The sequence below is a fragment of the Grammomys surdaster genome, unplaced genomic scaffold (assembly GCF_004785775.1).
Source record: "Grammomys surdaster isolate TR1022 unplaced genomic scaffold, NIH_TR_1.0 141, whole genome shotgun sequence".
NCBI lineage: Eukaryota > Metazoa > Chordata > Mammalia > Rodentia > Muridae > Grammomys > Grammomys surdaster.
The window spans coordinates 90,203-117,840 of NW_021604599.1; the positions used below are offsets into that span (position 1 = coordinate 90,203).

General features: G+C 43.6%; 1 protein-coding gene across 2 annotated transcripts in view; it reads right to left on the reverse strand.

The window, feature by feature from the left end:
- Nucleotides 1-27,638, reverse strand: part of Papss2 (3'-phosphoadenosine 5'-phosphosulfate synthase 2) — a 75,969-nt gene that overhangs the window by 9,686 nt on the left and 38,645 nt on the right. Inside the window, exons 2-9 of one of the 2 annotated variants that reach the window (XM_028763970.1) lie at nucleotides 24,981-25,095; nucleotides 21,044-21,279; nucleotides 19,975-20,113; nucleotides 19,345-19,463; nucleotides 18,921-19,034; nucleotides 16,438-16,549; nucleotides 12,313-12,327; nucleotides 6,586-6,791 (exon numbers count right to left, since the gene is read on the reverse strand). In XM_028763970.1, the coding sequence (XP_028619803.1) occupies nucleotides 6,586-6,791; nucleotides 12,313-12,327; nucleotides 16,438-16,549; nucleotides 18,921-19,034; nucleotides 19,345-19,463; nucleotides 19,975-20,113; nucleotides 21,044-21,279; nucleotides 24,981-25,095 (1,056 nt within the window). The remainder of the gene's footprint in view (nucleotides 1-6,585; nucleotides 6,792-12,312; nucleotides 12,328-16,437; nucleotides 16,550-18,920; nucleotides 19,035-19,344; nucleotides 19,464-19,974; nucleotides 20,114-21,043; nucleotides 21,280-24,980; nucleotides 25,096-27,638) is intronic. The other variant, XM_028763971.1, reaches the window with a different exon arrangement.

A 27,638-nucleotide genomic window follows, 5' to 3' on the forward strand; every position in this document is an offset into this window, starting at 1 on the left:
TCTCTCTCTCTCTCTCTCTCTCTCTCTCTCTCTCTCTCTCTCTCTCTGTGTGTGTGTGTGTTTGTGAGATAGGGAGACATAGCTGTTTTCCCAGTACTCAAACAACTTGACAAGAACTCTTTCTTACACCAGCCATTGAGTTTTGATGTTTGTAGCAGAAGTGATTTTTGCATTTCTCTGGTGTGAGTTATGGGGAAAAAAAATCAACAATATGGACACAAGAGTCTTTTTTACAGCATCATAAAGATCGTCCTCCAGTGAAGCTGCTGGTTTCTTAGTACAATTGTGAAAATTGGGTGAAGCACCAGCAGTTTGCCCTTTATTGCTTTGTACCAGCCATGCCAATGGCAACACTGGGAAATTGCCTAAGACTGTTACCTGGCTCTTCACTTGGGAGTTTTCTGCTAAGAATTGAGTCCTGCTAGAGTTCCATGGACCATGTTTTGAGAACCTCTGCTGGCACCTTCCTAATACCATCCAATACATGTTAGATTGTTGTCAATAGAACTTCAAAACAGAAACCTTCAGGATAAATTTTGTTCTGTTCTCCCACCAGGTAGTTACTGTTTAGCACAGTTTCCATGGAAATTACCCCCAGAGGCAGCCTCCTTCATTTATGCCCAATTTAGAAATAAAAAGAGAATCCAATGAACAACAAAGTGGATCAAAATCCATGTATCCAGTGCAAGAAAGACAATTAACTAATACCCCATCTTCTCAAAGGTCTCTGACAAGGATGTCAAGACAACTCTGGGGAGAAAAGACAGCCTGTTGAGCAAACGTTGAGAAAACTAGACACATTCAAAAAGAAATGGACCTATATCCCAAGTACAAAAATAAAAATGGATAAAAATTATAAGATGCTTAAGAAAAGGGAACAAAGGCTTCATGACATCGAGGTTGTCAGTGACTTCTTGACTATAGCACTCAAAGCACAGACTAACAAAGCAAAAGTAGAAAGCAGGGACTGCCATGAACTGAAAAGTTTCTTTGAACAAAAAGACAATAGGGCAAAAATCTCTCTACAGGATGACTGTTCCAAATCCTACTACATCCCAAGGGGCCACTCCTACAACCTGGGTATAGTGGTACATGCCTATAATACCAGCACTCAGGGGGCCAAGGCAGGAGATTGAAGTCTGAGGGCAGCCTGGGCTACAGAGTGATAGCATATCTAAAAAGAACAGAAAACTCCTCCAGAGCAATGATAAGTCAAATAAGGCACAGTTAAAATGGTGGAGCTAGTGAGGTAGCTCTGTGTAAAGGTGCTAACTCAACTATGATGACATGAGTTCAATCCCTGGCACCCACCTTGTAGAACCAGCTCCAATAAGCTGTTCTCTGAAGTCCACACACTCAGCATGCCTCAAAAAACTCACACAAACATCATTAAAAAAAAAAAACAACTTAGAACAATCTTTTGATCCAGCAGCCCTGCATCCTGAAGAGAGATTTGCATACTCAGTGTTCACAGCAATCCGAATGTCTACCAGAGGTACAATACACACGCACATACAGCATGGAACACCATTCAGCTTTTAGTATGAAAGAAATCTTGCTCAATGATTTCACACAGATAATCCTGAGAAAGTAAGACAGTCATAAAAAGACAATCAAAACACAAATAACCCTGGGGATGGAAAGTGAAGTAAGTCACAAAAAGACAAATTGTGTATGTTTTCATTCAGATGAGGACAAAATGACACCAACGATGTCTTTACTGTAGAGGGAAGCAGGAGTGACCGAGAAAGCTGACCCATGAAGCACCTAGCAGAGAGAAGGTAGCAATGTGTTGCTCTGGCTCAGCTTCCCCATAGGCAGATACTAGGTTTACATCCTAGAGGGATTCAGAGAATGGAAGGTTAGGCTAGCATGATTTTTGTCACATCTGGTATCTCCAGTCAGTTTGACTGTCACAAGTGAAGTAGGAAAGCACGTGCTCCATCTAGAATCTAGTGCAACCAAAGCATGTACCTAGGCACCCTGTGTGGTACAAACAGCCTTCACAACAACAATAAAAGGACATGGTACTAAGTTTGAGAAACCTTGGAGGTAATTGTGCAATGGATTTAGTTCTGTTTTCATAGCCTCCTTTCTAAACTCTGTCCTTGGGCAAACATTGTATACTTATATTTTCAAAGACTAGTACTATACATGAGTTTGTCCTCACTGCTTAAAGAAAACTTTAAAAAAGTTGACCCAAATCCCTAGGAGCTCCATAACACTCTGGACTCTAAGGGTCAACCCTACACTGGACTGCTACTTCATAATGAAGCCAGCACTTAAGTGACATTGATCACCACCCAATGTAAAGGCAGGTCTGTGACAAGCGATGCCAAAACTGTCTTCTTGTCTTTTCTGAAGAGGGGGAAACAACTTTCAAGGTAGCCGCGTGCTTAAGGTGCTCTGATCATTCCTAGAACTGTGTCCTGCTCCCACGAAGGAAGGTCTGGAACATTATTAGAGCTTAGGATTACCTACTCCTTTCCAAGCCATCTGATTAAGGCTTAAAGTGTTGGGATAATCTTGCGCACCGTGTAAAAGTTGTCTTTGTATTATTTCAAATGTTGATTTCTGTGCGAGTAGAGAGCTGTCTGGACTTTGGTACTGTTATTTTCATGAAGCCTCACCTGCCTTCTCCATCACCTTCTGATTGGTTTAATAAAGAGCTGACAGCCTATAGCAGGGCAGGAGAGGAGCAGAAGAACACCTGAGCAGAGATAGGAAATCTGGGAAAGAACCAGACATGGGAGGATCTAAGAGTCAGACATGGAGGAAGGAACAGGAGGAAGGACTGAAGGAGAATTAACAGCTCATGTGGCAGAACATGGATGAAAATAAACGGACTAATTAGGTTATGTGAGCTAGTTAAGAAGCCTAAGCTACAAGGCCTAAGCATTCATAAATAAATGTAAGTCTCTGTGTCATTATTGGAAGCTGGTGGGTTGAGACACTTGGCAACACTAAAAGGGACTTGAAGATCTTGCAAGTTTAAACATCTTTGCTTTCAGATAAGGAGGCCACTTTGCAGAAAGGAAGTGCCAGAGTCGAGGCGCACACAGCTATTGTACCAAAGTCAGTATCAAAACCTGAAACTTGAGAAAACCAAGCTTTCTTTCCTACCACATCCCCTAGCTCTCATCAGTGGTTCCCAGGCTGGTATTTTAGCATCACCCTCAGTATTGCTTGCTGTAGGTATTAGGCCATTGAGTCATATCTAGGAATCGAGGGAGGACTGACTTCAGAAAGGAGGAAATAAGATGATGCTGTGAGATTGGAAGGAACTAGCATGATGTAATGACCAGCTCTGGAATGTCTAGAGAAATGTATGGGTGCTAGTGCTACATGAAATCTGACCCAAACTGGAACAGGAGTGAATTAATATGTTTCAGTAATACTTGGAAGAGCTGCCAGAACTTGATAATTGAATAACAAAGGGAAAAAGAAAACATCACAATGGCATGTAGGTTTTGTTTACGTGTTGAGTGGCTGCACATAGAGCTACAAAAACCTCTGATCCTGCCTTCCATTGGGAAGACATACTTCGTTCTCCTGATTTCTACATCTTTAAAATGAGAGTGATCATTTTTACTTACTTGACTAGGGAATTGTGAGAAAAATTATTGGTTGGTAAAAGAGAGCACCTATGGGTAAGATCATGGGTTTCCTCTGAGTATTACTTCCACACATTCTAGCTGTTCCTCACAGTGACTCTGAGATTATGCCATTTGGTTCCATACTTTGTGACTCTGAGATTTCTTGAGTAGAAGGGGCATGTGGTGGCTTGACTACAAATGGCCCCTATAAAGATTTATAGATTTGAATGTCTGGCCATCGAGGAGTGGTGTTGCTTGGTGGACACTATGAAGTGTGGCCTTGTTGGAGGAAGTATGTCACTGGAGTGGGCTTTGGAGTTTCAGAGTTCAAGCCAGGCCCAATGTCTCTTTCTCCTTGCTGCCTGCAGATCTGGATGTAGAACTTCTCCAGCACCATGTCTGCCTGTGTGTTGCCATTCTCCCCACCATGACTACAGTGGTCTAAACCTCTGAAACTGGAAGCCAGCCCCCAATGAAATGCTTTTCTTGATAAGACTGCCATGGTCACACAGCTCTTCACAGCAATAGAACTCTACGACAGCTCAGGAGTACCCATAGTTATGGAGTGGTGGGACAGAGGGAGGCCATTTCCTTGCTAACTGACAACTCTCTGCAAAAATTCCCAATGCCATCTGAAAACACAAGGGCCACAGTTCCTTTTGTGAATAAAACCATTACGAGATTTTGTGTTCTTAAAAAAAGCTATGTTAAAGTATTAGTATGAGTTTCAGTATATTAAATAAGAATTATTTTACCCAATAAAACTCATGTGTTGTTTGAATATGCCTTACCGAAAGGAAACCCCAGTGTAATGTATATGGGGGTGAATGCTTTTTTGCTTTTTAACTCTGGTTATTTATGACTTTTTTTTCCCATTAGTTCCTCTAATGACCAATAGTGTAGAGTCACTGACAATTCTGTCAAAGACATACATAGGGCACACCACCAATCTCCGTGGCTTCTGAGAAACTGACTGTAACTGCTGATATATATTGCAAGACAAGATGGAAAAAAAAAAGTCACTCAAGTTCCCCCTAGACATTATCTGAGGTTAGTTTTATGTCTTTGGGTCATGTGGGTTAAACCTAAAGAGGAGAAATCTTTGAGCAGAGATAATGATAGGCCGTTATGCTTCAGGTCACTGCAGAAAGATAAGGTCCCAAACCTTCGTGATTACAATCATAAAAGAAATGGTCAGAAATGTAATTGAAGGCTAGAATGTAGTATTTCTGGAGCTGCTATCTCAACGACCTTCTGCCAGACTCGAAGTGAAAACTTCTCAGACGACTCTGACCTGCCTGTGCATGAAGGGATGTTTACCTTGAAGGCTGATGGTTGTGTCTAATAAGCGGAAGAGCTGCTTCCTTTGCTCCCTGAGCTTTTCTGTTCACAATAAGAAGGCTTCAGGGGCCGCTAACTGGGCCTTGAGAATGTCTTTCCTATCTTGTAACATTTCACAACTGAAAAAAAAAATGTAATTTTCTTCAAGGTCATAGGGTTGGAAACGCTGTTCAATATGTCTTGGCCTTGTCGTTTTGCCAAAAGACAAAGGAAGGTCAGTGTGCTTTGTCTGTCTCAAGGTCCTTGAGAGCCCTCTGGGACTTGACTGCTCATGGTGTCACTCGAAAGCTTGAAAGCTAACCAAGCTGGGGAACTGAGGAAGTCAAATTAGATTAGTAGTATCTCTCTTCACTTCCACCCTGATGCCCGAGTCTCCGATGAAGAATGGATTTGCATTCAGTTTCACAGAATTGTACAGGAAGTGACCTATCTCCAGTGACCCCTTGATAGCTCCTCACTGACACTGCGTTACCAGATGCTATTAGAAGTTGCTGGGGAATTTGATTTGGCTTTAGAGAGGAGCGTTCACCCTAGTCAGATGAACAGCCACTGATGACAATGTAGTATCTTCTTGGAACTTAGCCACTGTGTGTACTGGTCTGTTTATAGAAAGATGTTATTGACTCCCTCTCGCTGGCCACAGAACATGAACTCTGAGTTCTTTTCAGGGGTTGCTTGGGTTCATTTAATGTGGTCCTTATGCACTTTTCTGGGGTGGGGCTGGGGCTTGTGTTGTTTTTGGACATAGTCTTCTGTAACCAAACTTAGCCTTAAACTAGCAAGCTAGCTATTTAACTGATGACCTCTGATCTTGCCTCTTGATCTGTAGTGTTGGGATTTAAGGGTTTTACCATCGTACCTGGTTTCAGAAAAAAAAAAAATTCTTTACTCAGCCATGAATTTGGGGAGATGGCTTAGGCAATAAAGGTCTTACCACATAAACATGACATGAGGAAGGACCTAAATTTGGATCCCCAGAATGCATGTAAAAATCTGGGTTCACAGGCACATGCTTGTCCTACCGGCCCTGGAGGGCAGAGATGGTCAGGCCCTGGAGTTTTCTGGCCAGCTATCTTAACCAAACTGGTGAGCTCCAGGTTCAGTAAGAGACACTGACCCAAAAAAAATCTGGTAGGGAGCAATTGAGGAAAATACCCTGTGTCGCTCTCTGGCCTCCACATGCATTCATACATGAATATACACTCTCAAGCACGCACATACACATGACCATATATCACATATGTACACATACAAAAATAAAAACAAACAGAATTTCCACTTGGAAAGATGGTTCAGTTAGTAAAATGTTTGCCTCATAAGTACGAGGATCTGAGTTCTGACCCCTTGAATGCATGTAAAAAGCTGTGCACGTAGTCTCAGTGATGGAGAGGTGAGAGGAAGTGACAAGAAGATGGCAGAAAGCTTGCTGGCGAGTTAGTCTAGCCTGGCAAAACCCCAGGCCTGTAAGAGACCTTGTCTCAAACAGAAGGTTGAAGGCACACACCCTAAGAAATGACACCCAAGGTTGTCCTATGACCTCTGACACACATACAATTATACACCTATACCTACAAGTGTACCTCCCTCCCCCGAACCTACACGCACACAAACGTTTCTTAAAAAGTCTTTGCAAAGGTTTTATACTTACTTTGATATGGGGGTGTTTTGCAGTGGCTGTGCCCCACACACGAGAACAACGCTCCTCTTTCCTGTGCTCATAGAATTCAGGGTCTTGTAATAGAGCTACTCTCCGACCTTCGTACATCAAGGCAAACTTGCTGCACCCTTCGAGACGTGCCTTGTCATCCTCAGAAACAGGCAGTACGATGGGAATGCTCAAGTTGATGACTCCATCTGTAGAAAGACCCCCCCCCCTTGAGGCATGAGTGCCATATTCCAGGTGAGGCGTTCTTCAGGGATGGCTAATATGTGTACAGTCCTCCTTCTAAAGCCTCTTCTGGGCATCAAGACCCAAGGCCAACACAGACAGGCTACTGTTCTGGTTTCTTCAAGACTAATAGGAATTCTTTGACCAATTCCTGACATAAATTGCTTCAGTAAGTGACCTAGCTTTGAGGACAAGATGGAGATACTTTGTGTGGATTGCCTTTTAAAACCTTGGTGCTAGCCTTACTGCACTATGAAGAGTGAAGTCTTTTGTTATTAAGATTACTTACTTATTTATTTAGGGTGTGTGTGTGTGTGTGTGTGTGTGTGTGTGTGTGTGTGTATAGGTGCACCCAGAGACTAGAAGAGGTCTTCAGATCCCCCAGAGCTAGAGTTATAGACAGTTGTGAGCCCCCTAACATGGATGCTTAGAACTGAACTTGGGTCCTCTTAAAAAGCACCAAATATTCTTATACCACTGAGCCATCTCTTCAGCCCAAAGCTTAGTCTTTAAAAATCAATGAAACAAAATAAAGACTGGCCAAACTGAAAGCTCCACTTGTTCTTGGAGATGAACCTGTGTCCGTGTTTGGCATTGCCAACATAACTGAACTGAAAAGAGAGGGGAACAAAATCTGAGTTCACACCCCAGACGAGCAGCCCCTTGATGGCCACTCAGTCCAGATACAGCTCTATCTTCAAATGTTGTTAAGGGATAATTAAGCTCACTTATCTGGGAATAACAGTCTTGCTAGCTCAGCTACAATAAAAACCCATCACTCAAAAACCATGGGTGTGGGGCTTGAAGAGGTGGTCTGTGGTTAAGAGCACTTGCTGTTCTTGCAGAGAAAGAAGATTTGGTTCCCAGCACCTATACAATAGCTAATAACCAGCTCCAACTCCATTTCATGAGGGTCAGATGTCCCCTTCTGGCATCTATAGTCATTGCAGTCCTATGCACTGACATACATGTATAATAAAAATAAATAAATCTTTAAAAAGAACATGATAGATGGTACAAAGCCACTTACTAAACTTTCCTAAATATGTGCTTTCTCTAGAGAGTAAGATCTTCCCACCTCCGCTGAGTTTCTTATTTTAACAGAAATGTAGAGAAAGCTAGCCGTTCTAATTCCTCTGCATATAACACAGAAGCTGCAACTTCATAACATGTCAACAGCCAGACAGAAGAACTGGCAATTAACTCTCTGTACTCATGTTGCTGGGCCATGGTACTCAGACATTTGAGCAAATATTCCCAGTGTTTGTGTGGATTTTACTTTTAGATGACATTGACATTTAAATGAGTGGGTCTCATCCAATCAGTGAAAAACCTGGGGAGAAAAAAGACCCATTTCCCCAGAAGAGGCAACTCGGGTAGCAAAATGACCTGGCACTGAAATTGCATCTCTCCCTGGCTGTTCAGATTTTAAACCTGCTAGGCTCCATAGTCACATGAGCTAATGAAAATGTGTGTGCATGTGCACACGCACATACTCTCCCTCTCTCCCTCTCCCTCCTCCTTACCCTTTCTTCCTACCCTTCCCCCTTCTCCCCTTCCCCCTTTCTCTCTCTTGGTTGTTTCTCTGGAGAACACTGATAAATACATATATATACATATATGTATATTTTAATGTAGAGTATTAGTTACTCTGTCTCAAAACAAAAAAAAAATAAACAAACAAAAACAACTGCAGGGTGCCGCAGAGATGGCTCAACAATTAAGAGTACATTCTGCAGGGGACCCTGTCAGGCGGCTCACAATGCCTGTATCTCTAGCTCCAGGTAGTCAGAAGCCTCTGGCTGCTGTGGGAAACTGTACCCATGTGCATATGCTCACACATAGACAAATCATTTAAAATGAGTTTAAAAAATGCAAATCATAGAGGTCTCTCACTATAGAGTGTGTACATTTCTGTGTTTGTGTTTCTGTATGTGTATTTGTTTGCTTGTTTTAGTGAAGCTATAGATTATTAAATCTACAAGGCCTTTTCCATGCTAGGCAAGCAGGGTACCACTGAGGTACAACTCAAACAATTTTTATGTGTCATGTGAGTAAATAAGAGGCTTTAAAAATTGTGGGGTTTATTTTGTTGTTGTTGTTTTGTTTTTGAGAATGAGTTTCTTGTAGCCCAGGCTGCCCTAGAACTAACAGGCTAGGATGACTCTGAACTGCTGATAGATCTTCTTAGGTATTGGGAGCAGAGGCCTGGACCACCAGGCCCAGTTAAAGGTTTGTTGTTGTTTTAATATGAACAGTAAACAGATGTAGTAACCATGCCTGCTTGTAAGCCCAGCATTAGGGGGTAGAGATAGGATGGATGATCAGGACTTCAGAGCATCCTGGTCTATAATAGTGAGCTTGAGGCTAGCCTGGGGTATCTCAGACTGTCTCAAACTCCACTCCCACCCAAATAAGTATGAATATTTTGAAGAATTTTTAGATAAAATGATTAAGAGGGTGTAATTGCTTTTTATTTTGAAACTTAAAAACTGGCTTTCATTTCTTAATGATGCCAGATAGTGTAAGAATGATGAGACTGCCTCCTTTCATCTCCCTTTGTACGCATGCTCAGTGTTCTAATGAGACTGTCCTACAGCTAAAAAATAAGGGCCTTGGTCTGATGTGTAACACTAAACACTCAAAGTGAGATCAGGGTTCAGAAGAGAGTGGGAGGGGAGACCCGAGGGGATACCCTCCAGGAGCAGAAAGTACTCCTGTTTTATTTGTGGGTGTGAGAAAACGTAAGTCAGTGAAGTCCCAAGATGGCAATTGCTTTAACATGCTTCTGACAGGTAAAGATCTGTGTTGTTCTCTGTGGGACATAAAACTCCTCAGCAGCTACAAAACCCAGTTGCAGGGATACCACTTTGTCCTCCCCAACTCTCTCAAGTTAGTAAGACCTAAAAGAACATCACAAGTACCAACTGCCAGCAACACAGACTCCGAGTCTGCTGTAAAAGCCTGCGCTATACAGAAGCTGCCTTTATAGACTGCAGACTAGATAGCATGCAGGAAGAGTTTGCTGTCAGAGTAACTCCATTTCAGAGATCACTGGAAGCAGGAGCAGCCAGGCCCTTTACAGAGAACACCAGACTCAAAGTGGGGCTTTCTTGGTTTTTTTGTTTGTTTGTTTGTTTTGTTTTTCGAGACAGGGTTTCTCTGTATATCCCTGGCTGTCCTAGAACTCATTCTGTAGGCCAGGCTGGCCTCAAACTCAGAAATCCACCTGCCTCTGCCTCTCAAGTGCAGGGATTAAAGGCGTGCACCACCACTGCCTGGCTAAAGTGGGGCTTTCTTAAAAAAAAAAAAAAACGAGGTAGCAGTGTGTACCTTCCCAGGTTGCTGGGGAAACACAGCTGTAAAATACGTATTAATTGAAGTCTGTGACGAACCACAACTAAGGCTAGCAGGAAAGGGGGAGTTAACAAAGAGCAACACATCCAGGGATGTTCCAGTCCTAAGGAGAAGCCACGCTCTCTGTGGGTGGCATACTGAGGACACCACTGAGAGAGAGAGACCACCATGCTCTGTTCTGATTATACAGGCTTGACTAGACGGAAGGAAAGCAAACTGCAAAGCAAAGGTCGAAGGGAGTATCAGGAAGCCTTGCCCCGTCTGCAGCATGCCAGCAACACTGATGTCCCAAGGACACTTTGTTTTCCAGCTGCAGAATGTGCTTAGTGAACGTCCACAGTGATGTGGAACTCTCCCTCTTTTCAAGATAAAAGGCTCACCCGTGGGCTCACAGGGACAGGACGGCTGCTAAGTAATAACACCAACTGCTCCCATATGCCCGGGACTGCAGAGCTGCGTGGGCATGGACGTGCTTAACGTGGTTCCCTATCTTCTTCCTCTGCTTTTGGCTTTTTGTTTGTATGTATATAAGTATGTATGTATGTATGTACGTATGAATGAATGTATGTTTGTGGCATTAGTGGGGATTGAACTTCATGTACCAGAGGCAAGTGTTCTACCTTATTACAGTGCTAGTCTTTTCTCTACATTGTTTTAAAAGACTTATTTTTAAATTATATGTATCTGTGCATGGTATGGGCAGGGAGTGTGAGTGTTCATGGTAGCCGGAGGCATTCATTGGATTCCCTGGAGTTACGGAGGGTTGTGAGATGCCCAACATGGGCTCTGAGTATCCAACTCCCATCCTCTGTAAGAGCAGAACATGCTCTAAAACACTGAACCTTGTCCACAGCCTCTTCTCCACTTAAAAACAAAACAAAGCTTATTTTTTTTTAAATATCATATGCATGGATGTTTTGCCTTGCATGTATGTCTGTATACTGTGTATGTGTGGGAGGCCAGATGAGGGAGTCAGCTTCTCTGGAACTGGAGTTGTAGATGGTTGTGAGCTGCCACATGGTTGCCACAGGAACCAAGCCCCAGTCTTCTCTGCAAGAGCTGCAAGTGCACTTAACCACTGAGCCATCTCTCCAGGCCCTCTAGTTTGTTTTTATACATAAACCTATGCTACAGTTGAGCTATGCTGAGCATTCTCTGTGGCTTCAGACGTTCCTTGAGCCTTTGGCCTTTCCCTGCATGTGTCTCAGCTCCGTTGAGAGTCACCTTGATTGGTTGCTTTCCCTTCATGTGTCTCAGCTCTGTTGAGAGTTGCCTTGATTGGTTCATTATGCTTTCTCTCGTTTTTTTGGAAGAGTATTGTTGTTTTAACCATAGGAAACCCAACAGATATTTTTTTGTCTAATTGAGTAATTTTCCTTTTGCTTTAAACAATTGTCAGGTCTTTTCTCTTTAGCATTGTAAATCTGCTTACTGGCTGCATAGACATTTTCTCTCCAAAAAATAAAATTAACCTTTATTGCATAACTTGGCTTTTTTAAGGAAAAAAATAATAAAAGTGATCTGTGAGACAAATGATACGTTAGGAATTTTACCTCATTCTGGTACAATGTAGAAATTTATAGTCCCGGTAAGTGTATATTTATTTTTAGTTTTGTAACCATCAATTATGATAGCTTGCAATTAAGTCCATGCATAATCAGACTTGCAAACAAACAAAGAATGGCCGTGCACAGTCCAACCAGATACGTTTACTTATTTAAATCTAAAATGGATTTCTTCACTGACTATAAAGGTTTTGTAAGTGTGACAGAAAATTTTAATTTCAAATTTCTGAAACTAAAAGGGAACCAGAACTCATTAGATGATCATAAATTCAAAAGAACTCAGGAACAAAGTGTGCAATGGTAACTTAGAAACATGTTTGCTGATGTCAGCCAAACTCAACACTACAAATATAATAGTTTCATCTGATCCAGAAATCTGTTGTTTGTACTTGAATGAACAGAACAATGTGGTCTGATTTTACTGTAACTGGTTGGATTATGAACTGAGCAATTCCAACTGGTTAATTTGGATTCTTAAATTATATCCTTAATAATTTTTTAAAAAAAAATTAATGTGACATGTCTAATTACAATAATTAAACTACTTGGAAATTGAAGTACATACCACGGAGGACCATGCCTAGAGAAATATAAACACAAGAAACATGTTTTCAGCTCTCCACCACGAGGATCTTGAAGTAACAATGTCAAGGAACAAATTCGTATTATGACACCTCACATATGGAACATGCACATATTTTCAGTTCCTTCTTATGCTATTTTTAAAAACAGGCAGATGACACCAAATATATGGTAACACCATTTTTGTGCAATATTCATCAGTGCACTCTAAAAATATTGTTCAACAGATTATCTGTTTGAAATAATTATAACATATTTTAGCCACGCTTTTAATTTCGGCAGTCCTGCTAAATGGTTCCCAAACAAGGCTTTGGGAGAATGTGTAGACAGGAACAACTGTAGAATGTAGAAGCCCGAGGTTTAGAGAACTTGACAGTATGCCCAGGAAAGTAAACCCAAGTGTTGGGATCATCAGGACCTGTGTTCGAATGCAAGCTTCAGGTGAGATTTCTGCCCCTTGTAACACTTCCTTCCTTATAAAGACTAAAACAGCTTCATTCAGGTTAAATAGGATAACCTACCTCAAACTCTAGTCCTGGGTGATTAGCAAGCACTGGTGGTAGATCCCTGCCTTGGAAGGTTAGCTGATGAAAACTTTAAATACTGGAGTTCTCTTTATCCCAACACCCAATAGCATGTGGGATATATATGCTAGGAGAGTCTGTGACAACCCTAAAACTATATTTCCAGTGAGAAAGAAAATAAGAGGAGACATTGATATGAAAAGAGAAAGCCACAAGAATGGTCACTTTGCAGGAACTTTGGTTTTGTACTAGTTTCTTTTGGTTTTGTACTAAATAGACTGAGTGGTATTTTTAGACTCAGGGTAAAATGGGAACCTTTTAGAAAATTAAAACTAACAGAATACTTCCTAGGAGGCAGAGTGAGATTGGTATCTGTTGCTTGCAGATTGTAAGTAACCAAGAGATTCACAGTTTGAAGGTAGAAAGATGGAACCATGTGGCTGTGTGCCTGTGTGGTTGTGTGCCTGTGTGGCTGTGCCGCTGTGCAGCTGTGTGGCTATGGTTGTGTGGCTCTTGGTTGTGGCTACACAAATATTTCAGTGTCAATGGTGACTCAAACCTTCATAAACTGTCAAAGATGAAGTAATATCTATATGGGTGATACCTTGCCATGCCTTTTGAGACATATATTCATATACATATACTCTGATATATGTGTCACTTTCTGGAGCTTAAGTGTTTCTTAGTTTAAAAACCAGCACACTAGGCATGCACTTCAAGGAGACAATGACATGGGAAGTATAGTGGGCTCAAGTGGCCTCCCCCAGATGCCACAGCCCAGGGAATTCAGAGTGCATTGGTTTAAAGTGATGTGGCATGTGGCAAGAAGAAACTTCTGCCATTGGGCGGGTGCAGAGAAGCCATCCTGTCTGCTCTACAAGCTCACTCTGTTTTCAGGGCCTCTCTGTCCTCTGCAGTTAGAGGAAGCCCGGTGTGTGCATGCTCAGTGAGGGGTTGTTGCTAGCCAATGACCTTATCTGGGCTGGCTCAAGCTGATAAGCCATTTTAGGTCTCCAAGTCCTTCTAACCGGCAGTAGCAGGGGTCTGTTTCTGTTAATAGCTAACATGTCTGGAACTTCACTACTGCATGGGTCATTTTTCTTAAACATTCAGTATCCCAGGGAGGTGAGTCCCCCCGTTATCATCACCACGCAGATCAGAGATCTAACGTCAGTGAGTTGACTTGTTAGGTAGGGTCACAGCTGATCACTGACCGATAAATCCAGAACAGTTTAACGTCACAGTTCACACTCTTACCCACTATTATATTCTGCCTCATGCTAGGCTAAAACTAAACGAAGACACAGAGAGTCTGATACCCATGATACCTTTGTTCAGTTCAAAGAATTGAACCCACAGCCTCACCAATGGTAGTCAAGTGCACTACCACAGAGCTATGTCCCTGGCCCTGTTTCCCCCTTTTATTTTGAGGTAGGGTCTAACTAACTTGTCAAGGCTGTCTTCGAACGTGTGATCCTCCAAATTGGCTTGGATTATAGGCCTGGGCCCTCTGTTTTTTATTTTATTTTATTTTATTTTTAAATTCTACTTTATGTGTATGAGTGTTTTGCCATGGTGGCACCTTGGGATAGAGCGATCCATGTAGATTTTGAAAGAATTGCTGTAAAGCATAAGCAACCTCCTAGGGAGTCCTCATCTGAGGCTGACACAAAGAGAGTGAGTATTTTCCTATTCACAGACACTGGTGCTGAGAACTTTGATGTCTGAATGACTGTTGAATGCAGAGATCCACACAGCAAGTAGCACATAGTTTTAGACTGGATGTGGGGACATAGGAAACACACCCCAGGGATTCCCACAAACACTAGGGTTTAGGTTTTGGAAAGAGCTGAGACTGAACAAGCAGGCAGGGGCTTGGAGCTCGGAGACTCGTAGTAATGGGAAAGTGACCAGGTTAGAGGCCTTAAGGGAAACAGAAACGAAATGAAATGGAAACAATAGGAGAGGAAGTGGAGAGCTATTTCCCAAATCACCCAGAAGGATTATCTCCATCTGGAATTCTTCAACTTTTGGAGTCACTCTCTTGAGGATCTAGCAAAAGCTATCACCTCAACCCAGGAGCATTTCCTTTCATTCCTTTCTCAAAGCAGAAGACATAAGATGCTTGTTTTCTTCCCTACAATCCAGGATCTGAGGCTAAGGACCCTTTACCTCACTGACCCCAGCAGCCCTATCTGCCATTCAGGCATTTTTTTTTTCTTTCTGGAGCAATTCTTATACAAGACACTGTATGGAATGAATCCTCTTCTCTCAATGTGGCTTCCCCGTGGTCACAGCTTCAGCCTGGATGCTCCCTCAGAGTCAACCTCTCTGATATGGCTGGCTGCTGAGTCCAGTATATCCTTGATGCAGCTGTGTTTAGCATGTGCCAAAAACAAGATATCAAGAAAAATGTTGGATTTCCTCGTTTGGGTATCCTGACCTTCCCTAGTCCACTGGAAAGGACACCTGGAGAGGAGCCTGTGTAGAAGGGGTGCCAGACAGGAGTTTTGACTGTGATCGTGGGACATCACTTATAAGCTTTAAAACGTGAGCAAGTCATTGATTCTGAGTGCAATGTCCTCCTCTGAGAAGTGGGTAATTTCTAGAGATTTTATAAAAATGAAACGAAACAGTGCCTGTTACAGCAAGATAGGCTTAAATAAAGTGTCCTTTTGGGATGGTACTTAATCTCAGAAACAAAGGCTTCAGGTTATGGAGTGTGCTTAGTTACAGCAGAGGAATAAAGTTGTGTTCTGGTCTGTCTTAGAAGTCTGCTTCTTGGGCATTCCCTAGGCAGCAGCCTCAGTCCCAGAGAATCTTTCCAAAGACTGAACATTTAATTTGGTCTTTTCTTCCTAATAGGCCTAAAGCCTTGTCTGGGATTATATGTTCAGTGAGACTCTAAAGAATTTCTTCCTCACCTGGAAGCTACTTCCCCCATGGTCTTGAAATAGAAAAATCCATGTCTGAGGACCTCAGAGGACTCCAGGAAGGAAATTCTTAGAGAACAGCCTGGAGTTCTGAATAGCACTTGCTTCCGCCCTGGACCAGATCAGTGTTTTTCTAAAGTCATTAGCCTGTGGCCTAGAAGTTACCATTACAGTCCCTTGTCAGGGTTCAGAGGACAAAACCATCTTCATCTGTCATGTGAGGGTTTGAGCACTGACAGCTCAGCAGCCACCAAGGAAAGCAGGGACCATGCAATGGGTACAATGTGGAGGAAGGAACCATCCATGTGAGTCAGTAAACAGTGATGGGATCTAAACTCCTGGATGCCCCAAAATGGTGCTTCTGAATATCAGACCCAGCAAAGAACACAGGAACTCAGAGCTGTAATGCTTTCTTGGCTTTGTGTACAAGTTAAAGCCTTCATTTCTCAGCAGCTTGGCTTTACATAATAAATCCTTTGAGAATGAAAAACAAAAATCCTAAAAATGAAAACAGACATAATAGAAGGGACACACGGTAAACAGTCGAAATACTGCTGCCCTAGAATCTTCAACCCAGAGGCTAGCGGTCCTGTCCACGTGCAAACTTGTAGCTCTCATGGGCTAAGCAGTGAGAGACAAGGTAAGACATACCGTCCAGGAGAGTGTCGAAGTGTAGAGTTTGCAAGTACTCCTTCTCCCGCATGAAGCCTTTGAGGGGAGTGGCCCAGCCTTCACTCAGAATCTGCACCCACTGCAGATCCAGCTGGAAAACAGAAAACAAGGGGGTGTGTCCATCACAGCTCAGGGTAGGTCGCCATCTCTTTTACTCAGGTGGCAGGAGGATGAAGGAAGCATGTCTGTGGTCTAAGTGTTCCCACATGCTCTGTGAACTTCTCGTTCAGGAGCCAGCTATGTATATACAAGGCTAGAACGCTCCTATAAAAGAGCAATCACATGACTCCAAATTGAGATTATTTAAATACTTTCAGCTGTAACTGTTCCCATAATGGGCAAGAGAATTAAAAATTCACTGGTTTGTTTTTTTTAAGTCTCCTCACAAAATATTGGTTCTATTGTCCTTTTTCGTTAGCCGAACTTACTGGTCATTTGACTGACTTGAGCAAGCCATTGACTCAAAGATAAAGGCCGATGTTATTATCATGATATAAAAACCGTTTAAGCTCTGGCCCCTGGGAGTCATGGAGGGATGCCCATCTCCTTTTGCTCCCCAATTGGGACCAATTTACCAACACTACAAGGCACTGTGTGGTCGAAACACACAGGCCCTCTCAGCTGATAGGATGATAAAGGCTGTACTTCATCTTCTTGACCACTCTCAAAGCTCTATGGATTTTTTTAAACTCAGCACACAGGTCACTGCTCTGAAACCTTTCCTGTCATCCGTATGACCTGGAGAACCTCTCATTAGGTCCTGAAGTCCTCTACCCCTAAGGCCATCCTGTTGCTGGAACTCTCACAGCACTTAGATGTGTTCACTTGTCTTTCCAGAGTACAGAGGTGCTTGGGATCATTTTACAAAATCAAGGGTCTCCATTCATAAATCATTTGTGAGGTCCTAATTACCAAAAGCAAGTACCCTATTAGCCCATCTTGTTAAATCTCCAAATTCATAATGAATAAAAAATAGCAAAAGAGATGTGATTATTTATTATGCTTGGCCCAAGGAGTGACACTATTAGAAAGTGTGGCCCTGTTGGAGTAGGTGTGTCACTGTGCCTGTGGGCTTTAAGACTCTCCCTAGCGGCCTAGAAGTCAGTATTCTGCTAGCAGCCTTCAGATGAAGATGTAGAACTCTCAGCTCCTCCTGCACCATGCCTGCTTGGATGCTGCCATGTTCCCCCCCTGATGATAATGGACTGAACCTCTGAACCTGTAAGCCAGCCCCTATTAAATGTTGTCCTTATAATAGTTGTCTTCATCATGGCGTCTGTTCACAGCAGTAAAACCCTAACTAAGACAAGAGTCTTGACCATCTTTACGCACAAGTAAGACTGATCCATAAAAATGCTACAAACCAGTCAGTATTTGGGGTTCTATCTCATGTCTTCCAGCCAATGAAATCAATGCAACTGGCTGCTTCTGTCTTTCCTCAGGTTGGAATCTCCCTGATATGGGATGGGTGCAATCTCCAAAAGAAGCCTCTGGAAGAACTACTTGTTCTTGCTCATCTTGTATCTTATAGTCTCCACACTTGGCTTTGGTCTCCCATAGGGCTTTGCATCTCAGATATGGGTCTCTGAGGACATATTTGAGGATGACTTCTTTATCCAAGAGGATATGTATGCACAGAACACCTCGTAGGTGTGAGCTGACTGTAGTTATAAACTTTCTCAAAAGGCTTATCTTTGACCTGTTGGTTATTTTATTCTTGCTTGTGGTGGCTGTCATTTTACAGAGGTGGTAATCAGTTCTAGCCACAAAATCATGTTCTTCACAGTAACAACTTTGCGTCTATAGAAGCATCGTACCAAGACAGCACCCCTTCCTGAGGTGTCATGGATGTACATATAACAACAGAATCAGCAGACACACAGCAGAAAAGCTCTTCTTGTTTCAGATCGGTGCTTTGTATTCCTCCACAATTGCCTAAGAAGCATTCACATTCTGGACAAACTTTCTCAGCCATTGCTAACTAACAATCCCTGGCATCCTGCCTCTATTTCAGCATGAATGAAGGTGTAGGGGAGCTATATGCAGATTGTCCTATGCAAACATGGTTTCTGCTTCTTCCATCAGCTTCTCTACCTGGCCTTCCTTTGTGAGACATTTCCTCAGAGAGGAGGTGAGGGGGTGGGAATGTATCTTCACAGTCTCACCTTTACTCAATATATTTTATGATCAAAGGAATTGTAGGGCCTGCAATATGGCTCAGTGGCTGAAGGTGCTTGCCACCAAGCCTGATAAATTGAGTTCAATCCCCATATATGGTGAAAAGAAGGAAACTGACTGTTACATGTTGTCCTGACTCCACTCATGCAGTATCACACACACACACACACACACACACACACACACACACACACACACACACACACAGTAGTTTTAAAGAGGAACTGTATAATAGTTTATAATGTTAGATTCTAAGAAGCTCTGACCAGTCTCTGTTTTCTTACCTTGGTAATCGGTAGTGACGGGAGAGTCTCTGCCTCAGCTCGGACTTGATCAATTTTGTTTTCTGGCACAAAGAGTTCATGGATGCCTTTGATGGTGGCGTGGGGTACAATGCTCTGTGGGAAATGGAGTTGGCAATAGTTACAAATGAGACTGGCAAGGGGAAGCGTTCAATAAAGAAACCCAGATTATCTTTCAACACATATGCCTTCTCTCTCCCTCTCCCCCACCCTCCTTCCCTCTCCCCCTCTCTCCTTCCCTTCCTCCCTCTTTCCCTCTCTCCATCCCTCCCTTTGTCTCTCTCTCTTTTCCTCCCTCTCCCCCTCCCTCCCTTCATCCCTCCCTTTCTCTCTCTCTCTCTCTATCTCTCTCTCTCTCTCTCACACACACACACACACACTGCACTCATGAGCACCACCCTCCTACCTGTTCTTGCAAAAGCTCCACCACCTGCTGCACACAGTCGCTTACTGAAGACAAGTTGGTCTTCAGCACACACTCTGGAGTTTCCGGTTTCTCATAGTCAGAGTCGATGCCTGTGAACCCTGCAGAGTGGGAGATCCAAGTCATATCCGTGCCCGGGAAGAATGCTGTCAACCCATGAGGCAGAACATAGACTGCAGTACTGTGTTAAGCTGAAAATGTGACTTATGACTGAAATGTTCAAGCTTCCATCTCTGACCCCTTGCTGTAGATAAGAAAGACACAGCTGTATTTTCAGAATGGGAAGCCTCAAGTTAGTAATGACATCTGGCAGAAACCAAGCCTTCTACTGCTGATTAGAATACAAAAGGAAAGAAAGGAAGGAAGAAATTTGCTGAGACCTATTCCTAAATCTGGATGCATGTGTCTTTCTCTGAATGTCACTCCTTCTGCCTGAGGTGAGAGTTCTTCAAAGATAATCCCGTAAAGCCATGGCCATTCTGAACACACTGAGCTTTCCAAAGTCTGTGCTTTCTGCAGCCAGGACACAGAGTTCAGATAGATTTCCAAAGACAGAATCAGAAGACTAGTGGGGTCTGTAACTGTGAGAGGTGCTGCTAGCTACTCTCGTACCTTTAATCTCTCCTGCCCGAGCTCGTTTGTAGAGTCCTTTTACGTCTCGGCTCTCACAGATATTTAAAGGTGCATCCACAAAGATCTCAAAGAACGGAAGTCCTGCTGATTCGTGGATTTTGCGGGCATTCTCACGATCCTGAAAGATCGCGTGTTTAAAAATATAAAAAGAGAGCAAGAGTGGAGAGTATGCCCATAAACCCAGCACCAGGGAAGTTGAAGCAGGGTCAAGAGATTCAAGGATAGCCTGGAGGGGGAGGGCCATGCCTGAGTGAGCCTGACACTTGCTCCTGTCTGCACAAGATGCACACTATAAGGCTCTCATCAGACAAAGGTTCTGACACCATGCTCTTCGGTTCTGCAGCCTCCCAAGCCGAATAAACCTCTAATCTTCATAAATCATCAGGTCTGGTGTTTTGTTATAAGGAAAAATGGGTTAGGATGAAATTTCCCAATGAGATTCTTCATGACAAAACACAGTGTACTCTTGAGGTTGATTCCCTTGGGATTACAGGAGGTGTGTGTCTGACAGTCCTTTCAGCAAGTCCAGAGATGTCCCTTTCACAAGCACACTGCCTGAAGACCTTCTAGAGGGAATTGCAGAACACAACTCCCCCTTAGCAGGGCTGAGCTCTTAACACAGGAAGGCTTTGCTAGAAACATCCTGCTTTAGACCAGAGCAGGGATGCCCTGGTCAGTTCTGTCCCCTCTAAGCCCACAGAAGCCAGGGTCGGGCACTGGGCAGTTCTGTTTGGAACTAAGCATTCTAAGCAGACAATTGAAATTACAGGCTGTGGGGTTCTTGCTCAACTCATTCAACTCTGACCACATGTCCCTGGTGACTGTCACCCATAACGGCTTCATGTCAACTGGGGCACTGGCTTCTGGCGGTGAGGCAACTCTCTTTACATAACCAATAGAGGAAATGAGAGGACCCGCCAGGAGAGGGGGAAAGGATGGGAAAGTGAAAGCCCAGTGGCTCTTGGATCTCCCCTGCTCCACTGGCTGAGGGCCACAGCCCAGGAAGGACATGAGGATGCCAGCTCCTGCCCTGGGACAAATCTTTTACCTTTGCAAATGGAGAAATAAAGCTGGTAATGCAGACCAGGCCAGCATCGGCGAAGAGCCTGGCCACCTCCGCAATCCGGCGGATGTTCTCTTCTCGGTCCCCGGCAGAGAATCCCAGGTTCTTGTTAAGGCCATGACGGACATTGTCCCCATCCAGGGAGTAACATGGGATGGCATGAGATACAAGGTACTCTTCCAAAGCAAAGCTTATGGTTGTTTTTCCAGCACCAGAGAGACCTGTTGAGAGCAGGCAAGGCAGACTTAAGATGAAAAATGACCAAGTCAGGAATGGTGGTGCATGCCCGTCACCCCAGCGGTGTCGAGGTGGAAACAGGACGATGGGGAGTTTGGGGCTAGTCTCTCAATAAACCAAAGTCCTCGAAAGATGAAAAACCGTGAGGTAATCTGGTACTTTTATACACAGCCAAACTCTTATGAGGACACTATAAGCTTAAATGAAAACCATTAAAATCTAGAAAAGGGTACGAAACCCGAGTACTTGCATTTGTTTTATAGTTTGGAAGGGTTTTTTTGTTTGTTTGTTTTGTTTTGTTTTTTAAGCAACTGGGGTTTGTAAATAGGGAAACCGTGTGCTGTTTTGCCTGCAAACATCTTAAAGATTAGAAAGTTGTTCACATAAATGAGACTGCTCTTAAGAAATCAAAGGTGTGGTGACAGCTGACTTACCTCTTCTGGTAGCACTTAGAGGACACAGGGAGTGGCACACAGAAGACTAGCAAGCCCACCTCCCTGTAGATTCCACTGAACACCCTCCAGACATTAGACCCATCTGCTGTGCTTTGGCTGTGAGAGTTTTCAGAAAAATAACTTAAAAACACAGAGATGACCGGGCGGTGGCGGCGCATGCCTTTAATCCCAGCACTTGGGAGGCAGAGGCAGGTGGATTTCTGAGTTCGAGGCCAGCCTGGTCTACAGAGTGAGTTCCAGGACAGCCAGGACTACACAGAGAAACCCTGTCTCGAAAAAACAAAACAAACAAACAAAAAAACCCACATACACAGAGATGGTCAGTTATGCTGGCTGAGGTGTTTCTGATCTCTTACATGCACGTGCGCTCTGAAAGACCCGTCACGTTTTTTTATATGCAAATGCAGTCAAGACACAGCATCTACTATAGTATAAGCATGATTAGGCCACAGTATAATTTTCTAGGTGAGGAGAACAGGAGAGGAGGAGCAGATCATCTAAGAGCTCAAAGTAATATTCCATGATGCAAGGCTGCTGCCACACAAAACTCAACATGGAAAAACTGGGAAAACATGGGAAAACTGGGCAAGAGAAAAAAAGGAAAAGATAAAAGCATAGAGAAGATGTATGTGTGTATGTGCATGTACATGTGTGTATGTGCATGTACATGTGTGTATGTGCATGTACATGTGTGTATGTGTATGTACATGTGTGCATGTGTATGTACATGTGTGTAGGTGCATGTACACGTACATGTATGTATGTGCATGTACATGTGTGTATGTGCATGTACATGTGTGTATGTGCATGTACATGTGTGTATGTACATGTACATGTATGTATGTGTATGTACATGTGTGTATGTGCATGTACATGTGTGCATGTGCATGTACATGTGTGTATGTGTATGTACATGTGTGTAGGTGCATGTACACGTACATGTATGTATGTGTATGTACATGTGTGTATGTGCGTGTACATGTGTGTATGTACATGTGTATGTGCATGTACATGTGTGTATGTGCATGTACATGTGTGTATGTGCATGTACATGTGTGTAGGTATATGTGCGCTCAAGTGCATGCATGTGCACATAGAAAAGGAAACCATAAAGCTATGACAGAGCTCAGGGGAAAGGAAACACAGAGAGGGAAGGGAAGGGCTCTACAGGAGGAAAGTCCCTAGGTTTTCAGTCTCATTTTAAAGTCACACTCTTGACTCTGACAGAGGAGCATTGAAGATATGGCCAAGGAAGGTTCTGGAAAGTTTTACCAAATCACTACAGTTTCTTCTGAATAGATCTCAGTAACAGCTTCCTCTTAGAATTTATGTCAGGTGGTAAGTAATGGAAGATAGGAACCTTGACTCTCTGATGTGTCCTCTTGCATCCGAATAATGAAATTAAATTTCCTTACATTTCCCTTAGCTGTTGGAGAACAAAGGCCTCCCCTCAGTCCCCGTGTAGCTGGGCATTGGCTATCTTCTGGGACACGCTGGAGTAGTGCTGTCTTGGCTGGGGGCAAGCTCTGGGCTGAATGTATTGATGCTGTATTTCATTTACCTCCACCTACAACGCCCATGAGTCAAGCAGGGCCCAATATGCACTAGTTCTTTATAAACCAGGGTTTGGGGCTCAGAGAGGTTAAATGACTTGTGCAACACCACATAGCTGAGGCAGGTGGTCTGGTTTCTCAAATCTAAGCCTCTGGATTAATTGGTTTCTTTTGGTCTACATGGCTGATATAGAACCTCTGAAGCACAGGCTTAAAATTAAATTTGGAAAAGGTGAAGAGAAGAAAAATCAGAGGAAAGAAATCCTTTATACTTTCCCCATATCCAACCTACCAGGTTTTTTGTTTGTTTGTTTTGTTTTGTTTTTTGTTTTTCTTTTCAAAAAGAGTACACATTAGAAAACATAAGTTTTATGTGAGGGTCTCAGCAGAAAAGTGAGCTTCCCTAGGAAGAGCTGGGGAAGGCAAGCAGGAGTGGGTGCAGAGCCTCGGAATACAGATGTATCTGCTGCTAAAAACTCCATCTCACAGAGGGAGCTGGGGAGCACTGCAGGTGTCCCACCAGGCAAGCCTGTCATATTGGCACTTGGGGCTCCATGGGCATTGTCTGGCTTCCCACTAAAAGACGCATGAAGTTGTTTTGATGCAAATCCCAGCTGTGAATAAAACCAGGAAACCACCAGTACCAGGAGAAAAAAAAAATCAAGAATAGCAAGAAAACAGAAAACAACAAACAAGCCTGGGTGTGGCCCACAGCCCTATAGTCTCAGCACTGAAAGGCTGAAGCAGCTGGATCGTTCTGGGCCAGCCTGGGCTTCAGAGTGAAACCTTATCTCACAAACCAGAAACGGTGCACTCAGAAAGCAAGCAGGAGAAACTGCAGGCAGGTCCTCCAGCTCCACCTTCCTTCTTGCTGCTGTCAGGTTAGACCTTTTCCTGAGTGAGCGGACAACAGCGCGTGTGCCTCTTTGACAGCCCAAATAAACATGTGTTTGTTTCTGGGCCCCTCCCTTTTCTGGAAAGTCCTGGGTTTCCCTTTCTAAATCCTGGCTATGTCAACTACAGCCATCAGGTCAGGGCTCAGACCTGGGCTATCAGGGTCTTAAGGCCTAATTGCAAGTTCATTGCTAATCTCTAGCTTTGGAACTTGTAGATCAAAAAGAACAAGAAAGGGGACATTCACTGGGTCATCTCAGAGATAGAACGTTGTTTCTACAGACAAAAGACAACCAGTGGCCAAGATGAGATTCCTAGCAGTCTTTCTCACACAGATTCTTAACGTTGTTAATGGAATAGGCCTCCAGAACAGCAAAACATCAGAGAACTAGCTCTAAACATCGGTAACCCAACAGGCTGACAAATATTCCCTGTCAAATTAGGAAAAACCCATTTCCGGTGGCAGGAAATTTGCTTAAGGGGTGAACAAGAGAAGCTCCTTAGACTTGAAAGGTGGCACAATCTGCTGTCTCATCTCGTGCTGCCAAAGAATGGTAACTGACAGCTAGTGGCCTCTCAGCCTGTCAGACCCTAGTTCTCACGGGTAGGAGAGTGATGCTCAACAGCTGGGTGTTTACAAAGCTCTCCACTCCACTCTTTCAAAGGTTCAAATAAACACTGAGTTCTTTAAAATCATCTCACACATCAGGTTTCGATTTTACAAAAAGCTCCTTGAAAAATGTACGTTCGCACACACGCACATGCATGTGTACATGTTAATACCTGTTAGCCACACGGTACATCCTCGGAATCCTCCCCTGGTTCCAACCACCTGTCCTCTCTTGTTCCTGCTTACATGATGGGCCTGGTAGACCACATTGGTAGATTTTTGCTGGTCCTACAAAACAAGATAAGATCGAGCATAATATTTGATTAATAAAATGTGTTTGCTTTACACAGAACATATACACTCATTTTAACTTTAAATTGCAGAGTTACAGTATACAACAATGTCAAGTCCCCCCTCGTCCCCCAGTATTTTAATTTTCTTTATCCCACTCATTTATCTATATGTACATCAGGAGAACATTGGTTTCCCCAATGTAATTAATTTTGAAGTACTATGTAATATCGCATTAACTCATACAACACAATCTGCTATATAAGTAATAGAATTATGGCTCTGGCCTTCTCTAGCTACACCTCCTTTACTAGAACAAGAAAACAGTACCCGTTATTAATTTTACTAGTTTAGAGACAAACCCTGTCTTTGAGACAACCTCCTTTCTAATTCTTCAAAGTCTACTTACTATTTAGATGCTGTCATAGCTCTGATTCCATGCCAGTTAAAATTAGCTACCTTCTATAGGAGGCAGAGGGAAATGTCTGCTTCTATAAATGTATGTGCTCCCCATAGTCTGTGGGCTTAAACACAGAACAACCGGATACTCCTGCAGACAGGGGAATTCTAGTGGAGCTGGTTCACCCATCCTGTCCCAGTGAAACCAGGTGGCATGGTAAATGCTCAATAAAGTCAAAATCAGATGTGGTAGCTCACACTTGCTATTCTAGTACTTGGGATGCTGAGGCAGGAGGCTTTCCTGGAATTTGAGGACAGCCTGGGCTACATAATGATTTTCAGATCGTCCTGTGCTATAGTGTATAATGTCTCACAAAGAAAAGAAAGCAAACGAACAAGGCTCCTCCCTACTCAGCCATGGGTAAGAGCTAGTCTCTAAGGACACCGGCCACTGCCTCAATAGAACTAAACTCTGTGTTTTTGCCACCTTCCCAAGGTCACCATGTGGCCATTGCAACCTTTCAAGACCCCAATAGAAATGAAAATGTACCAATTCACACACCAGCCTAGCCAGGGAACAGACTATCGGATCTTCACCATACATTCTGATCGGGAGGTACAATGTTCGATGACTAATGAAAGGATAAGTGATCTAGACAGCACAGCTTGGGGTGGACTTTGATAAAATGTAACCTGGTAAATCAACAGACTTCAGACCACCCACGTACATGTCTGTGATGTCTGTCTCTGTCTGTGTGTGTCGTGTGTGTGAGCGTACATGGGTGAAGGAGAGACATCAGTGTTGACTGCGTTCCTCTCTTACCTTCTGCCTTAGTTTTTGAGATAAGGTCTCCCACTGAACCTAGAGCTCAGGAACCAGGATAAACTGAATCCTCCTGTCTCAGTCTCCCTAGCCCTGAGCTTACAGATATGTGCTGTTACACTCAGCTTTTTATTTTTATTCTTTTATTTACTCTTTGAGACTTTCATACATGTAGGCAGTTGAATATCATATCCACCCACATTTCCTTCCCCAAATCCCTTCAATTCCCCAAGTACAAGCATATCCCCCTCCAACTTAAAGTCCTGAGATATACGTATCATTCAGTTAATGCTGCATATACATACATGGGCCATCCACACCCACAAAGGAGAGTGATTATTTTCCCTTAGCAGCTGTCAAAAGCTCCTCAGTTAGGGGTGAGGCCTTGTGAGCCCTCCCTCCTGCCCTGCCCCCATATTGGCTGCCTTGATCCTGGGCAGGTTACCAGGGCGGCTATGAGTTCATGAGTCCAACAGCCATGCTTGGAGGACACATGTCTGTTACAGTTAAAATTTAAATTGATGTCACCCAATCTGGTTTGTTTTTAGGATGCCACCATGTTCCCGCCTAGGCAAGGCCTGAGGCCATGAGCAGCTGGAGCACCAGAACACTGGCCTTTGCATCCAGCATGGGAGATGACTCTGCCAATCTACCATGCTGTCTCCACAAGGCTGGGCTGAGCCCAGAACATCCCGCCATCCACACGGTGCTTGATAGAAATGAGACTCTAATGTTTAAAGATTATCCAATAGCTTTATATATTTCGTAATGTTCAAATAACAAGATGCCCACACAATTAGAGGTGTTTTCCAATATCTAACCTTAAGATGTAAGTTGTTTCCCAAGACTGCTCTCGATATATGCGTGGTCCTCCATGGCTCCTACATCTCTTCTCTCCTCTGCTTTTCCTAGCTCCTCCTCCTCTCTTTACTCCTCCCACATTAGCTCCTCCCAAAATACCGAGTTTAATGTAGTGGGGGAAAATATACTGCTACACATATCTCCTCCCAGTTCCCCAGCATGTGTCCTCCCTGTCCCCCAGCATCTGTCCTCCCAGTCCCCAGCATCTGTCCTCCCAGTCCCCAAGCATCTGTCCTCCCAGTCCCCCAGCATGTGTCCTCCCAGTCCTCCAGCATCTGTCCTCCCAGTCCTCCAGCATCTGTCCTCCCAGTTCCCCAGCATGTGTCCTCCTAGTCCTCCAGCATGTGTCCTCCCAGTCCTCCAGCATCTGTCCTCCCAGTCCTCTAGCATGTGTCCTCCCAGTCCCCCAGCATGTGTCCTCCCAGTCCTCCAGCATCTGTCCTCCCAGTCCTCCAGC